Source organism: Lagopus leucura, unplaced genomic scaffold (assembly GCF_019238085.1).
Source record: "Lagopus leucura isolate 7727_CA_CO unplaced genomic scaffold, USGS_WTPT01 Super-Scaffold_100049, whole genome shotgun sequence".
NCBI classification, from domain to species: Eukaryota; Metazoa; Chordata; class Aves; order Galliformes; family Phasianidae; genus Lagopus; species Lagopus leucura.
The window spans coordinates 189,361-205,479 of record NW_024962295.1 but is presented as its reverse complement, the minus strand read 5'-3'; the positions used below and the strand labels follow the sequence as shown (position 1 = coordinate 205,479).

At 48.1% G+C, this 16,119-nt stretch overlaps 1 protein-coding gene across 3 annotated transcripts in view; it reads right to left on the bottom strand.

Annotated features, from left to right (window-relative positions):
- INPP5D (inositol polyphosphate-5-phosphatase D) overlaps positions 1–16,119 on the bottom strand; it is a 44,681-nt gene that overhangs the window by 10,404 nt on the left and 18,158 nt on the right. For all 3 annotated transcript variants that reach the window (XM_042885365.1, XM_042885366.1, XM_042885367.1), the window contains exons 3-18: positions 14,162–14,312; positions 12,410–12,581; positions 11,126–11,266; positions 7,676–7,763; positions 6,968–7,048; positions 6,723–6,794; positions 6,336–6,459; positions 5,152–5,258; positions 4,503–4,605; positions 3,496–3,692; positions 2,574–2,691; positions 2,070–2,166; positions 1,488–1,626; positions 691–799; positions 453–541; positions 139–220 (exon numbers count right to left, since the gene is read on the bottom strand). In XM_042885365.1, coding sequence (XP_042741299.1) covers positions 139–220; positions 453–541; positions 691–799; positions 1,488–1,626; positions 2,070–2,166; positions 2,574–2,691; positions 3,496–3,692; positions 4,503–4,605; positions 5,152–5,258; positions 6,336–6,459; positions 6,723–6,794; positions 6,968–7,048; positions 7,676–7,763; positions 11,126–11,266; positions 12,410–12,581; positions 14,162–14,312 — 1,870 coding nt within the window. The remainder of the gene's footprint in view (positions 1–138; positions 221–452; positions 542–690; positions 800–1,487; positions 1,627–2,069; positions 2,167–2,573; positions 2,692–3,495; positions 3,693–4,502; positions 4,606–5,151; positions 5,259–6,335; positions 6,460–6,722; positions 6,795–6,967; positions 7,049–7,675; positions 7,764–11,125; positions 11,267–12,409; positions 12,582–14,161; positions 14,313–16,119) is intronic.

The window sequence follows — 16,119 nt, the reverse complement described above, 5'->3', positions numbered from 1 at the left end:
CTCTGGTCTGCCTGGTTTAACACCAGGTTCCTCTATGCTGAGTGCCTGGCAGCGCTGGGAGATTCCTACAGACTCTGCTCTGAATCATTTCCGTTTCAGACTGATTGCTTTGCTATCTCCAAGCTGTTATCTACCCACCATAGGACTGACACACAACGTGCACCATGGGGTATGATTTCCAGAGCACTCGATCACACCAGGATGGCAAATTGTACTTCATCTGCAAACAAACCAAGGGAGAACTGATGTCAAGAAGAAGTGAAAGGACATTTTCACAAAAGAAAAGAAATTCACTCGCCCAAACGCGAAAGATTTGTGTCAAATCTTTTTGTCTGCATTGTCCTTTCAAAAAGTGCGGAAAATGGAGAGATTGGTTTGGGTCACTTTGTTCAGGAGGGGTTACTTTCTCAGCTCTGCTATATACCTCAGAAGGGAAATCGGATTTCACCTACCCCTGTTGCTTTCTGCTTGGTGTAAGCATACTTCTCTCGGGTCCCTCTTTCAAAACGGTAGGTGGGAGCGAAAGTAATCTCTTCTTCCTCTAAAATAGAGAGACAGCTGCGTTACAGCCCAGCCTGCTGAGAAGCCCCACAGGGCAGGGCAGGCACCGCTCTGTATGCCCCACACTTGATCCAGCTGAGGAAGGTGCTGGGAATGGGAGAGGAACCTGCTGCTGAAATAGAGCCTTACCAAACTGCAGGAACACCTTGTGGTCCTTTCTCTCTATGAGAAGCTGGTCGAAAGCCAGCAGCTCCGGATATTGCTGCTGCCTGATCTTCTGGATAATATTCTCTGCTTCCTGCCAACAGGGAAACAGCAGAGCTGCAGATGATGTAAGACCTTCTTTGAAATGCTCCCTCACGGGTAAGCCAGCAAATACTCCTGAGCAGTTCCACAGAGCCATACAGCTCATCACTTCCCCACTTTCCATTTACTGGAAGGCCCCAACCTTTGCTATGTGGCTGAGCATTTCTCTGTCAAAACTGGCATTAAAATGTTCACTTATCCGCTGTGTGAGCATGCACACAAACACATGGACTGACAGCTTCACACCAGCACTGAGCTCGCTGTTGTCTCCTGCTCACTGAAGCCTGACCAGCATATAGTATGGCTAGCCTGTTTCTGAGGCCTGTTATGAGCCACTTAAAGCTAATCCAACAGAGCAGAAGGGCAGCCTCTGCATCTAGCCCTTCAGAGACAGATGCTCATTCACATGGGGAGTGGAGTGGTGGAAGTTTGTGGAAGCAAAACTGGAGAAGCAGTGTCAGGTGGCATTCCTGGGTACACCCAGGATCCATTCATCCTCGGAGAGGCCAAAGGGGATTTCCTTACTCTTCCTCAGCTGGTGTCACGCTGTACCTAGGGAATCCCTTCTGCCTCCCCTCTTTCTGCCACTTTGTATGTCACATTGCTCTAGATTAGAGAAAGAGAGTGCTTCTATAGCAACATCATGTTTTGTCTCCGCAGGGCTCCGTGCGGTCCCTAACCGTTGGGGGCTGCTCCACACGGTAGTTCAGGTCTCCCAGCCAGAAGAGATGAGTAAAACGATGAGTGATGTTAAACGGACTCAGTTTCTTATCTCCCAGCGTCAGGAAGCGCAGGATGCTCGTGTAGTTCTGGTTGCGTCTGTCAAGACAAGAAACATCTGCCTGACATCCTAAATTGCCATGCAATTTCTAAATGCCTGGGCTGGCAGAGAACGCTGCTTTGCCAGGCAGAAACTGATCTGGCTCAACACCCAGAGAAGAGCAGCTCTGAAGCGCAGCACTTGCCATCCCTCCCTTACTCTGCACCTTGGGGACGGGAGAGCTGGGGGACAGGAGGGCAAGGGGCACATCCTGACTGCTCTGCCCTGGGGGAAGCTGAATCAAAAGGGTCAAAAGCTGTTCCAAAGCCAATTTTGCTGCCTCCCAGGATTGTGCTTTTTTGAGCTACATGCCCTACAAACCCACCATTACACTGTTGCCTTCAGCTTTCGGCAACAAACACGTAACTTGATTTTAGCAGCTATTCCAGGCACTGGGGAACTCTTTTTTCTCAACATCCTCTTGGGAGAGGACATATTTTACCTGTGTTTCTTTTCACTTCCTGAAGTCAAATGGCTGTTAACAAACCCAAAGGAGGTTCCATTAAACATGAACGACACCCCCACAGCTCCTTTATTACCTGGAAAAAAGATAAGCCAAAAATGTCAAGAAATCAGTCCACCTCCGGACTGAGTCTAGCAAAGATAAAGAAACACCGAGTGCATCTTGAGTGAAGGATGGAGAAATCAGTTGACTTAATCAGCACAGAAAGAATTAGTAGATGCTGCATACAGCGTGGTAACAAATCTTTTGGAGGATATGAAAGAACATCAGTTGAAGTGAAAGAAATGCCATTTCCTTGTGAAACCCAAAAAAGAGCAATAGCATGGCCAAAGGCATTTGCTGGGAACGTAGAAGCTAGGGTATGCACACACACAGATTTCTTCTCTTACAAAGTAAGATACAGTCAGTGTTCTGTCTCAAGGATGGGACCGGCATGGACTGAGCATGTGTCAGCCCTCTGGGTTAGCTGCATCTGCTCCTTACCCAGCGTGTTGGCAATGCCTGTCTTCACGTTGTCTGTGCAGATGTGGCTGATCCGGTTCTCATGTTCTGGCTTGGCCAGTACGACAATCCTGATATTCCACAGGGTATGGATTGCTATCTGCAGGGATGGGAAGGTCAGGGCTTACATTTCTGCACAGACCTGCAAGCTGTGCTGTAATTGCAGCTTTCTTGACTTCTCTAGCACTTTCCTGCAAAGATTTTCTTCCTGTGCTTGGAATCTGTCACTCAGTTATTTAATCAAAGGTGGGAGGAAGGGCCTAGCTATTTTCTACTGCTATTTTCTAGTTAGTCTTTGAATTGCTTTGCTTGTAGAAAATACAGTTTCCCAATCACCATGACAGTGATTAATAAAAGTCCCGCTCTCCTGGCCGTATGTTTAGATGTGTTTCTTAGCATTTCTGAACTAAGAAATGTCCAAGCCTGGTCTCAATAAGGCTCAAGGTTTGTGGTTTTTTTGTTTTTTTGTTTTTTAATGACAGTGCCCATGTGCTGTTACTGTTTGGAAATGCAACAGCCAAGGGCGAGATCTAGGCTACAGCTGGCTCAAAAGTTTCAGACTCCTTCCTTATGAAAGTCAAAACACCATCATCATTTGACTCCAGTGCTCAGCAGCTGCTCCTTGCTGGCAGGCTGGAGGCAGGGCAGCTGCAGGGCAGGGTGCTTTGGTCAGAGGGGCACTCTCTGGAGCAACACGTCCTTCAGCCAGCTCCAGGAGAGGATGCTGTGGAGTCCACAGGCAGATTTGGTTTGCTCTCCCCTAGCCAAATGTGATGACAATAAGGGGAGGGAAGGGGAGGAAGCGTAGGCAAAATGCTATTTATTCTTCTGCCTCTTTTATTGGCACAACATGTGCTCTCCTCGTATGCCTGAGCTATGTGCAATGACTAGAATAACTCCTCACCACTTTGAAGCTGATGCTGGTGATTTCCTGCAGGGATTGTCTCAGGGTCTCCAGCCATTCCTTCTCTCCTTGGGGATCCTCCTGAGTGCCAATGACGTAGATGTCATGAGGAATGTAGTCAGCGGTGTCATCTCGTGTCTTCCCCTGCCCCTTGGAGAGAAACCACGAGGTGATCTTCTTTGGGGGAGGAGCAGCGCCTTTTATTAACAGATCAAACACCAGAGTAAGTCAGTGCATGTTCAGCCAAACCCAGGACACAGAAAACTCATTAATACACACAAGGGGATAGAAACTATAAGCTTCCCATTCACTTTGTCCAGGACCAGTTTCCTGTCAGCCAGGGCAGAATATTCTAAGGTGATGGAGATGTCAAACCCGCCTGAAGCTGTGATAAGGAGAAGCTCTGGCCATCTTCCTTGTTTTATTAGCTTACCAAGGCCAAGGTTAGCTGAGCATAAGGGCTGGGGGCTGCTCTCCTGGCCTGCCTTCACTTTACTTATCAACTATGAATGAGCTCAAACAGCTGAGCTCACAGCATTGAAAAGGATTCTTCTCCACAGGTGGGAAAATTAACTCAAAATTCCACTGTCCTCAACTACACCCTGCTCCTGTCTTCTGAATATCACAGACACTCTTCTTGCTTTCAAGGCTTTACACAAGCAGCCCCTGGTCAGGTGGCATTCAGTTATTGGATGTGCTCCTGGCCTTTTGATGGGACAGATAATGGTGTGGACTGCTGCACCAGCTTTGTGCAAGCCATGATTTCCTATACTGGAGGAATCCTTCAGCACCCATCAGGGCCAACTATATGGTTGTGTGACATGGAAAGTATCAAACCACACACAAGAATAAGCCTAGAGATAAGCTTCCTCTCTTCCTGTCTCACTGGAAGACCCTGGCATACGGATCTGCTACTGAACACAGTGTGTGGACCTGTCGTGGCAGGAGAGCACAGCACACTGCGGTGGAAGTCTGAAGGAATGCCCATGTCAGAAGGGAGCCCATACCCATATTCCAGGTCCCAATGAAGACAGTGATCATATCAGGCTCTGGTTGCTCAGAGTGTTTATTCTTCATCTGCTGCAGAAGCTGGCAGAACCCTTCTCTCTTCTGGACAGGGAGGAGCAGAGACAATTAATGGGATGTGTAACTCCAAGAATACAACCTCCTGAAAAACCAGCTGGGCCAGGAAACTCCAGCACACCTGGAGGGCAGATGACCTCCCCACCATCCTGAAACCTTCAAAGAGGCTCTCCTTCCTGTGGTACTTTCTTGGGCTCTTAGCTTGTCCATTACTTTAATGAGTGCTGAGCCAGCCAGGAGGAAGCCTAGGCTTCCCTCTTGTTTGGTTTTAGAAACCTTTCTGCAGCTGCAAAAGGTCAGACTCTTCTTTGCCTCTCTCACTTCTTGCTGACTGTCTGTTCTGCTCCTGCCTAAGTGACATCACCAAGGCATGCCTGCCCTCTCCACTATCTCCCTGTACAGTGTTCATTTTTCCATGTTCTGTATGTGTCCAGAACAAAGAAATTTCATTTTTGCCAAGCCAACTACATCCTTCAACAGTTTCTTTTACTGATAAAGAATGCCCTTTGTAACTTTTTTGTACCCCCCACAGATCCGATCCAGGCTGGCAAGAAGGAAACACTGTGTATTTACCTTGGAATCAGAAAAAACATATTCCTTCCGCTGTGTTTTTTCTTTTTCTGTTTCCAGCACGATGACCAGTTTGTTAGGGACCTTCTGAGACTTGATAAGCTGCAAGACTAAACAGAGACTGGGTGGCATGAGCTGTGATCTCTGAAGCTAGAATCCCACCAAAACTAAGACTCAGACCCAGACTCGGGATTTACACGGTCTTTTATGTCTGGGGCTGACTTTGACCTGCCTAATACCACTTTAATGTTGCTAAATCCTGTTCCCTACAGGAATGGACCCTGCCCTTGAAGCAGAGGCCCCAGATTCCTCCTGCCTGGAGCTTTTGTCCATACTGAGCCCTGTAGGGCTGATGTGAAGCCTTGGCTTCCTCCAGACAACCTCTCTGCCTCCTTACATTCTTTCCCCATCTGGCAATGAGGAGATAGAATCCCATTTGATGGTAAAGGTGAATAATCCCCATCTAAAATAGCAACTAGATAATTATGAACACGAGATGGAGAAAACTGTACATGAAAGCAAATCTTGTCAGTCACTGCCAGCAACAGAGAGATTTTCTACAGAGGGGAGAGCCCAAGGGCATCGTTTTCTCTTTGATAAATCCTACTGGCTTTGGCAGTGCTGTTCAGGGAAGAGTGGGATATGACAAAAAAAATCGATAGGAATCTTCAAAGAGCTGTCTGTCTAGAAACATCAGAGGCAAAGGAAAGTTGTTTGACTTGGGCCTTCACAGCCCAAACTAGCATTGCTCATTGGTAAAGATATTGATTCACATATGAAAACGAAAATCAAGGGAAGATACTGTGGTACTGAAACTGAGTATCTGGCTTTTTACCATCAAAAATTGTCACAGGAGTCAACATACAGCATGTTTCTTTCCAGCAATACTGCTTTTAGTAGAGAATTGTTCTGCAACCAGCTCTAAGGGTAATCAATCTTCTCTCAAAACCTGCTCTTCTTTTAGATCAGGAGGCCAGGCAGATTGCCCTTTAAAACAGTCTGCGAAAGCTGGTTACACCAGTATTGAGTTCCTGCTGTCTGCAGGCTGCTCTGGGGATAGGCAGCCAGGTCTGCCTGGAGCTCACACAGCACCCAGGGCCAGGCAGACATTCCTATCTTCCTGCCCATCCTCCGTCATCCATGGGACCAAGCATCTGGTCCCACATTTGTGACCTTAAGTGTCTTACTTTTCTTATGAGTATAAAATTTGTCTTCTGGGCCATCCTTAGCTCTCTTGATAATCAGTTTTCCCATTTCCACGTCAACCTTGAGATGTATTTTTGAGAAAATTCCCAGAGAATCGGCTTTCACCTATCAGAAAACAGAGATATTTGTCACAAGCAATCTCATGCACCCCAGTCGCATGTATTACAAAATACAATATTTGCCTGGATTCATAGACACATACATCATTATGCCAATCCCACCAGTTACCTCTTAAGCATTTGCATGGTGCAAATAGGAACAGCTGTGTTATCTCTGAGGCAGCACAGCCTCGGAACTGAGAGACTGACATAAATCCTCACGGCTGTCCCTCTACATTTTGGTCAGCATTGTTAAAGAAGAATGTTTACCTCAAAAGTTACAGGAGGGATGAGGGAACGGCGGTGTGTTGAATCAGGACCTTCGATCAACAGTGTTTTCACCTGGAAAAGAACCCGTGTGTACTGAGTTGTGCACTACCCCAGGGTAAGGAAGTTGGAGCAGAGGAATCTTACTGTGGCAGAGGATTGCACTTATGATGAGCCAGAGACACATGAGATGTGTAAATAGAGGCAACAGATGACATGAAAACAGTGTAAGATAAATAAAACTCTACCTTCTCCTCAATGGAAGACAGCAATGAGACCAGCTGATTGAGTTTCAGTACAATATTGACTGGACTGGCTTCGCCAAGCATCTGATAACCACAACACAGAAACAAAAAGAGAGGGATGTATAATTACCAAACCCACAGAGCATTGCCTGGAAGTCTCTTATCTGCAATGAGCAGCACGAAGGCACGGCGTTTGGCTGAACGTACAAAGGGCAAATTTGCAAACCTTGCCTAGGCTACAGGTACAGACATGCAAGGGAGTCACCTGGGAGACAGGTTTGCATGACCAGGTGCAGGGCTCAGTCCTGGACTTCTGTATTTCTGAGCTACTGGTGAGGAGAGCAAAGTCAGAGGACTTAGGTGGGCTTTGGCAGTCAAACATCCTGAAGTGTGTGGAAAGACAAAGGTGCAGTCATAGCCTGCAGACCGAGGGAGGATAAGGGGACAGAAGCCCTGTGGCAGTTTGCTGCATTTTCCTCTGGGGCAGGAAGGGAAGCAGGCAGAGGAGACTATGGGATAAGTGAAACTGTGGGGTGCAACTCACTGTGTGCCCTCTGCATTGCAACCAACGTGAGGCTAAAGAGAGCACAGGTCGTAACTCACCACCTGCAACCTACCAAAGCATTGCTGGGACATCAGAGCCCTCCCTTCCCCCAGGGGCCAACCGCCTGTACGCCTCTGTTCTCATCTCCCACCTTCCAGCCAGCTTACCTGCGAGCGCTGATGGATGCCAGGGTGCAGCTGCTGCTCAAACACCTTCTGGATGGACTCCAGAGATGGGAGGGTCCGGGAGGCTTCACTGGGAACAGAGAGGTGGCAGAGGCCACAGGTTGCAGTCAGGTCTTGGCTCAGTTAGCGCCGGCCTCTTTGCACAGAGCTGCACAGGCACACGCTCACACTAGGGCTGCTCTCAGGCTCCTGCCCCCCCAGCTCACTGCCCGCTCCACTGGTGGGATGGGAGATGAGAGCCTTTCTCAGCTGTCCCATGATACTGCCCATGAAGGCCAATTGGAGTCGGGCATCCAACTCTGCCTTGCCATAGCATGCGCTCACTGTTCCTCTGCTGAGGATGGAAGCAGGGTCCTTGCAGAGGACTTTGGCAAAGAGGAAACTAATTTTTTCAGGTTTTTCAGCTCATGTGACACAGGGAGGCCAGGCATGGGAACCTGTGGGTTACAGCGAGATTCCTTCAGCATTTCCCAGCTGTATCCCACAGGATGCTCATTTGTCAAAGTGCTGCTGTGTGAACTTGGCACAGCAGCTGTGGTCCGATCACGGCAAGGCTTATCATGGAAAGAGCACACAGGGAGTGCAGGTCAAAAGGAAGGAGATGGTGGGAGCAGTGCTGCGATGCCTTCACCAAGCACAGTCAACTGTGGATATTAATGATTTCCCTCACTTTCCCAAGTCTGCATAGACCGGATTTTACTCAGTGTTTGTTGGGGAAAGTGCTCCAAAGTGAAAGTACGTCTGCCTGCCTGCAGATTAGATATGATTAATTGCCTACTAAGTACTCAACTCTGAAGTTTCAGCGAGGAAGACTTTGCCACAGAGCAGAAAGAAGACACATTTAGGAATGTGAATCTGCTGAAACTAGTCCTGCAACACCAATATTCAGCTTTGGAGCAGCCAGTCTTTGGTTTCTGTGGCCACTGAGTCAGGCTTAGGAGCAGCAGGCTGTTGCTGGAGAGTTAGGTTAAGTTCAGTTTGAAAAGAAAGACAGGATACATATTGAGACCCAGAGGCCAGGACATAGGGCCCATCTCTCAAAAACAGAGCAGCAGTCACTTCACTCAAACCTGTTCGGCAGAGATTTCTCATGGGAAAATTGCCCTCTGTTTACTGTACAGCACAGGGCATTGCATGGGTGTCGGGCTGGGGGAAGAGCCTCTGCAGGCGTTCAAACTTAAAACCACAACGTGGTTTGAATGGCACTTTTGTTTTCTACTCTTGATAGTGTAAAGGAAATACACGTCGTCATCTTTATTGAGGTGCCAGAAGCCTTTGTGTCCACACAACGACTGCACCACTGCCGGTACCAAGAGTGCTTGAAAAGCTGCCTGCAATGCTCCATGTGGACAATACCCAGCGAGGAAGGACAAACAGATCCCTGGTCTGACATAACCTGGTTGTGTTTTATGCGCTGGGCTCTGGGGAGCTGCAAGAGACCAGAATACAGCATTGCCAAAAGAAAAAAGATTTACAACAAATCAGCCTGGCTCAGCAGCACCAGGAAATGGAAAGCAGCTTCAGAGAAAGGGCTCGAGTTATGACAACTGTTTTGGTTTTTTTTTCAACCTAGCCCCAGATATTGTGAAAATAATGAAATTGAACATTATAAAGGGAAAAGAGGACGTAGCCCAGCAGTATAGGAATTGATACCTCCAGCTGGAATCCCTGGAGAAAGCAGAGATAAACAAAAACTAAATTCATGTAATGGCACCGATGGAATGGAAGTTCATAAGTCTGATGAGGGAAGGAACATAAAACCCCAGCCAACCTCAGAGATTCTGCAGAACACAGTAAGACCCCCAAGCACAGCAACTGGACAACTCAAGCCAACCAAGCAGTTTGGTTAGGATGGAGTCACAACTGGAAGAGCAGAGGAGGGGTTCCTCAGGGAGATCTCTGAGACTGCTGTACTTGGCAGACCCTCATGGAAAAGAAAGCAGCTGTGTCGAACAGAAATAAGTCAGAAGTGGGGGGAAAATACTGCCTGCCCTTTGCTGTGTCTGTAAAGTGCTGTGCCTCTGAGCTCTTCCTGCAGAACTGCCCCAGGTCTGTTCGAGGATGGTGCTTCCCAAAGCCCAGTCACCAAGAATCCTACAGGATCTTCTGATCTATCTTCAGGAAATGGAAAAGCTGTCCTGGCTATTGAGAGGACTGCAGATCAGCTGCTTCTCTTTCTTTCTTGCCATCCCATACACATTTATGAGGAACAGGGTTACGAAACCCAGATGAGGTCAAAAAGAATAAGAAGTCGGGAATGGAAAAAGCCAGCCATCAGCAGAACAGCAGCACTGGAGGTATTTTGGTAACACAAAACTCTCACTTGTGATTTCATTAGATTCTGGTTTCCATCGCACAGATGTATTCTTAGCTGGCCACCTGGGTCTCCCCCTCTGTGGGTGTGGAGAAGCAGAAGCCTCACGCAGGGTGCAGAAGAAGTGCAGCTCTCTGCATGACCGACCCTCAGCCCTGTGGGCGGCTGGCTTCTGGCAGCAGCAGGGCTGCACACACCTCACCCTCTGCCTGGTAAAACGTGCCCTGTGCCACAGCCTCGGGGCAGTGATTGTGGTGCCAAGCAGCTGAGAACATCGCTCACCCTCTGCCTTCCACGCACAGGTTAATGCTAAGCAATCAGCAGTGTTCATCCCTCATTTTAGCTCTGTCTTACCTTTGGTGAGCTCTGTGAGCACAGGGCTGGGGTAGGAAGATATTGTAAGCAACAGACACAAATGTGGAAGTCGGCCCTCTGCTTTCTTTAAGGTCTTTGCAACAGTGAGTGCTAACCTTGTCTGCTTACAGGCACCACAGAGGGGAAATCACATCTTTCCACAAGAGAAAACACAGGGAGCTCCTCAAGGTTTTGGTTCCCTACCGGAGTTTTCCTATGTGGGGCCTGGAAGGGCTATAAATAGGAAAGGTAAGTTTGTAATCTGGGCTTGTTTCTCTTTACATGTGAGCTGGACCTCACTGACATCAGTGGGATTGCTCTTGGTTCGCAGTGCTTTCGTGGGAAGGGAAATCAGCACTTCAGGCACAGCTAAACACCAGTATGTGTTTATTTCCAGAAACAATTTCTGCTTGACAATTCTGTGGGTGTCATTTATGCATTACCAAATTATGTAGTTAATCGGTTCTAGTGCTTTTTTTTTTTTTTTTGCTTTATTTTCTTTCTAAACAAAATAAAAAAAACCCCACCTCCATCAACTGCAACCTCCCACAGGTAAGCTTCACTCTCACAGGTGCATCTTTTAAATAAATCTCACATCTTTGGACCAGAATTACAGGTCATGAGATGCACGTACAATGTTTTTGAGGATAAGCAGATTCACCGTACCAGAAATGCAGGTTTTGAATGCATGTATGTGGCACTTCCATTAGACTACACTGTTACAGCATTATGCTGTCATCTCTGAAAATCAGCCTGTAATTTACCTGAAGAGTCCTTTGCAAAGAAGTGCCAGCAGCTTCTTCAGCTGGGGAAGATTGCTTGAACCAGTCTGCACCATCTCTAAGTCACTGATGATGTGAACTCGCAGGTAATCCTGGATGAGTTTAAGGTGCTCATCAGAGACACTGCGAAAGAGACACACGTGTCAAAAGCCAGCTCTCTGCTCTCAAATATTGGGCAGATTTATTGCTTCTTTTTTAATAAACCTCTGCTGCCAGCACAGACAGATGGAGGCAGTTTGCATTGGACCTCAGTGTAAACACACAATGCTCTAAATTGGACTATCACAGGGTCTCCCACCATCACAAAGTGCTGCCACCTTCTCCTCTCTGTCCTTCACCACCCTAGGTTCTCTCTTGCCCGATACCGAGCTCCTGCACCAGGAGTGCTCTTGTGATGCCTGGCTTTGAAGCCAGGCTGCTGTGAGACAGCTAACAACAAGTGGCCACTCTGGGGAGATGAAGACCCTCTTTCACCTCATCACGTCCCGCTTGGAAGGTTTTACTCCAAACAGTCCAAAACAATCTTAAGGGGTGCTGAGACTGCAGAGCTGAGCAGGATGCTCCCCTCCTTCCTGCAAGTCCAAGTAAGTCCAAGCAGTCTGTACATGCTGTCCCGTGCCCTGACAAAAGCAGAAAATCCCAGCAGATGAAATGATGCAGGCAGCTGACCAAAACTGGGTTTCTCCATCAGCCAGCTGCTGCTGGGCAATCACACCAGGACCGGTGCTGCCACGCACTGCAACTGCTCGCTCAGCCTCCCACTGCCCTGCCCACAGACATGCCTTCTTATTTATTTATTTTTTAAAACTTTTGCACATCTGACCATCAAACGTCACACAGCTTCCTCTAAGGCTTCTGTGGATGCTCAGGTTTGGCACAGCTCATGGGACAACGTGAGTCAGACCTGTAGCTGGAATAAATCAGCACTGAGTACCTGGAAATCCACACACCAGCTTACTCTTTCTGGAGACTGGCTGGTGGTTTCTGATAAAATCTGTAGCTTAGACACATAGCTATGACACTAAGTTCTCTAAGATAAGTTCTCTATGATACTACTGTATTTACATTCAAAACCAAAGTCTACTGTTGATTTTAATACTTCAGAAAAGTACTTTCTCTAGACCATTTGGTCCTGTCCTCCATTTGGTAGTATAAACAAAGAGTAGTCTGGCTAAGTCAAATAGGTCCCCAGCTGCCCCAGAGAGAGGCAGAGCTCAGAGCTGGATGGAGGGCCGGTTCTGCTGCCCTGTGGCTGGCCAGCCTCACCTGCTTGTGTCCTGGTACTGCAGTCGCTGGAGTAGTGTCTCAGAAAGGGACAGCTTGTTGACATCTGCCACCCTGGAGTTTTCAGGGAGAGAAGACCCGTCCTTCGTATCGCTGCCTGGCAATGCCATGAGGATGTTGCGTGGGGGCAGGATGGGAGGCGTGGGTACCTGGTCTGCCAGGAGGAAGGGACAGGCACAGTTACCCCAGCACAGCAATGTTACCTTGTCCCTAATCTTGTCCCCCCTTCCCACCAGGAGCGCGTAGTCTGCACCGCAGTGGCAGTCACTGTAGAAACCATCCTTTCTGAAAGGCCTTCAGTTTCACAGCCAGGAAGCTCAGGGCTCAATACTGGCCCAGTATCAGGGGTGTCAGTGGTGTGAGGCCAACACCGCTGAGCCACCAGGCTTGGAGCTCACGCACAGCCAGCACATGCTGTGCCTCGCAGCATAACCTCATCCGATGTCCCAGCCTCTCTGTGATTGTCCCAGCTGCAGAGCAGCCACAAAGGCTCATTAGTTATTTTGAACAAAATGCTTAAAAAACACAGCTATACCCATCCATTACCATTATCGTGGAGGTGTGCTGCTGGGGCAGAATGGATGAAGGGGCACAATGGAGTGAGCACCAGAAGCTGCTAATGGAAAGAAATGGACAGCTAAAGCAGGCAAAGACAAATGGAGAAAACATAATCCAATACAAAGGGGCCAAGTACTCTCCTTTGCCCTGCAGTCATTGAGTGGAACCTGCAAAATGTTTTCCTGCCCTCCCACATTGCTGTCATCCTTCCTGCTCAGCACACTACTCCTCCATCTCCTGGGAGCGGAGTGGGTTCCTCTCCATCTATCCAAACCATGGTTGACTTTCTTTTCATGCCTACTGCTCCACGCTTTGTTATGCCTGTCATGTGTAGCTGGTTGAGTTGTGAGCTTTAGTTTGGCTGTTTCCCAGTGGTGGGATTGTCCCATTGCTGGTTGGTGCTGACCCACTGCTCCTGCGCAGAGCTGTGACCCACAAAGCCACCACAGCAATGAGCAGCAGCATGGCTCAGCCATCTGCAGACAGAGGCATCTCTGCAACTGTGTGTGTGTGAGACCGACTGACACCTGGGAGCCCTGCGTGGTTCCAGAAGGATGGCACCAAAGGGTCTATAAAACTAAAATCTGCCCATAAGCAGCCCAGCCCAAATGCCAATACCTCTTCATCTAAATGCTCATAGCCTTGGCTAGGACTTCATTCCCTGCTGCTCGCTTCTCTGTATTATTTTTGCTGCAGTTCCCTCCCCCGCTCTGAGAGCAGATTTAGTGCAGCTGGCCAAAAAAAAAACCAAAAAAAAAACAGGAACATCTTTCCTGAGCAGCTTTGCAAAATTTTGTTCTGTATCTTCATTAGATATTCAAGGCAAAATTTTCCAGCTCCATAGAGCCATTGGTTTGTACAAACGTATGCAGGCACACCAATCTGCTTTAGTGCAGACTGCCCATCACAGGCACTGCGTCCGTCAGACAGGTTTTGTTGAGTGGCACATCATTTCCAGACAGACACCAGGACAGGAAGGATGGCTCTGTGGGCATGACCTTCCCCTGGGAGATGGATGACCTAGGAAAAATCCCAGGAGCGATCCAAGTGACATTCATATACCATAGTTGGGATGATGCCCATCACAACTCTTCATCGTACATCTGCCTCCATACAAAGCTAGACTAGAGCAAGTGTCAGGCTTGGCCTCAGCCAGCGACAGGGTGGGCTTCTTACCAGCATCCTCCTCTGGTTCATCGGCAGCCTCCTCCTCCTCTCGTGGCACGGGGTATTTGAGGTGCCACACCAGCCCCATGTTCTCTTTCTTGTAAAATTCTATCAGTTCCTCCAAGTTATCAAAATACTTCACAGGAACTCCCTCTGATGCCTGAAACAAAACACAGACGCTGTCGTGGTCTGGGATTTCCAACTGCTGAAGTGCTGCTCTTCACAGGAGGAAAAGCAAAGTCTCAGGGAGAGAAAAACCCATGATTGCTGTCCAGAGAAAGGCAGCATGGCTTTCTCTGCCCATCTGACTACAGGCTCTGTGCAGAATGACTTCTGCAGTACAAACAGAAACAGATATGCACACACGTTCCAGCCAGTGTCAGCAATGACAGCTCCCAAGGCTCAGTGAAGCCAAATGGAAGAGCTGTCTCTCTTCATTCAGTGTGCTTGGCTCCAAAGCAGAGGGAATCTTTAAACACAGAGTTCTCCCACATTCATTTTTGCATTCCCTCTCCTACTGAGCTCAAACCCCCAGACTGTGCAGCACTTTGCAGCATGCAGGCAGAACTCTCCTGTGAGATGGCAAGATAAACAAGCCTAAATCTAGATGCTGGCATCCTGTCCCTTCCAGATTCAAAGGCTCAGAGCTATATTCAAGTGAAACCAGCTAGCAAGGCACTGCCATGGCAAAAAAAAGCTCGGATGATTCCTTCCAATACTTGAAGGGAGCGCATAAACAGGAGGGGGAACGGCTGATTATGAGGGTGGGAAGTGATAGGACAAGGGGGAATGGTCTTAAACTGAGACAGGGAGGTTTAGGTTGGATATTAGGAGGAAGTTTTTCAGCCAGAGGGTGGTGAGGCACTGGCACAGGTTGCCCAAGGAGGCTGTGGATGCCCCATCCCTGCAGGCATTCAAGGCCAGGCTGGATGTGGCTCTGGGCAGCCTGGGCTGCTGGTTGGTGACCTGCACACAGCAGGGGGTTGGAACTGGATGAGCACTGTGCTCCTTTGCAACCCAGGCCATTCTGTGGGTCTATGAAGATTTGGGAAGCCAGGGACACAGTGAGCATCAGGACAATGCTGCACTTGCCAGCTGCATTTTAACTATGACTAAACCTGCTTCTAGAACTAATCTCAAGAAAGGGATTCTTGCAGAGAGCAAAGACAGAGATAAGGCCTAGACATCTTCAGAGGCAAAGTTTTAGAGCAATTACATCCAAATTTTACGTCCAATTACGTCAAATTTTACGAGCATTACGTCCAAAATTGCTGTGAACAACTGGCTGCAAAAACAGAGCTCTAATCCAACTCTGAACTCCTTGACCCACTGGTTGGGTTTGCCCAATCTCTCAGTATCTCTTAAGTATTAAAAACTAGAGGTTAAATAGGAGAAATGTTGGCAAAACTCTTAAGTGAGCAGAACATAGAAAACAAAATGTCTCCAGCAAGTCCTAGCAACAACAGCAGCATTTCTTTTTAGTTCTTACCAAAGAGAAAAATCTCAGACCAGAAATTAGGACAAAGTTTTCAATGCAGAGCCATGTCTGAAGTGCCCTCAAAGCCAGTCATCAAAACACCTCTCTTTTTTAACGACACCTGCATGTCTCTAAAAGCACAGCAAGAAGCATTTCCATAACAAATACACAATCCCTGTGAGCTGTGCCTGCTCAGCCTCCTGCTCTGTCTCCCAGGTGTTCCTGCAGTTATTAAGATGTATTATTCTTGTTGGCTAGACAGTTCAGCATTAAGGCAACACATAGGCAAACACAGGATTATGTTTTGGTTTTGCCCTGAGCTACCCTGGAGGGCACCTGGAAAAAGGCATGAGGTCCCTCATAGCCTAAAGCACACAGAGAGCAAAGAGACTGGTGTTGCCATCTGCACCTTTGCAGGAAGAAAGCTTTGCTGTCTGAGCTCTCTCCCACTTCTCAAACTCCTGCAGCCCACCCCCGCTCCTCCTCTTTC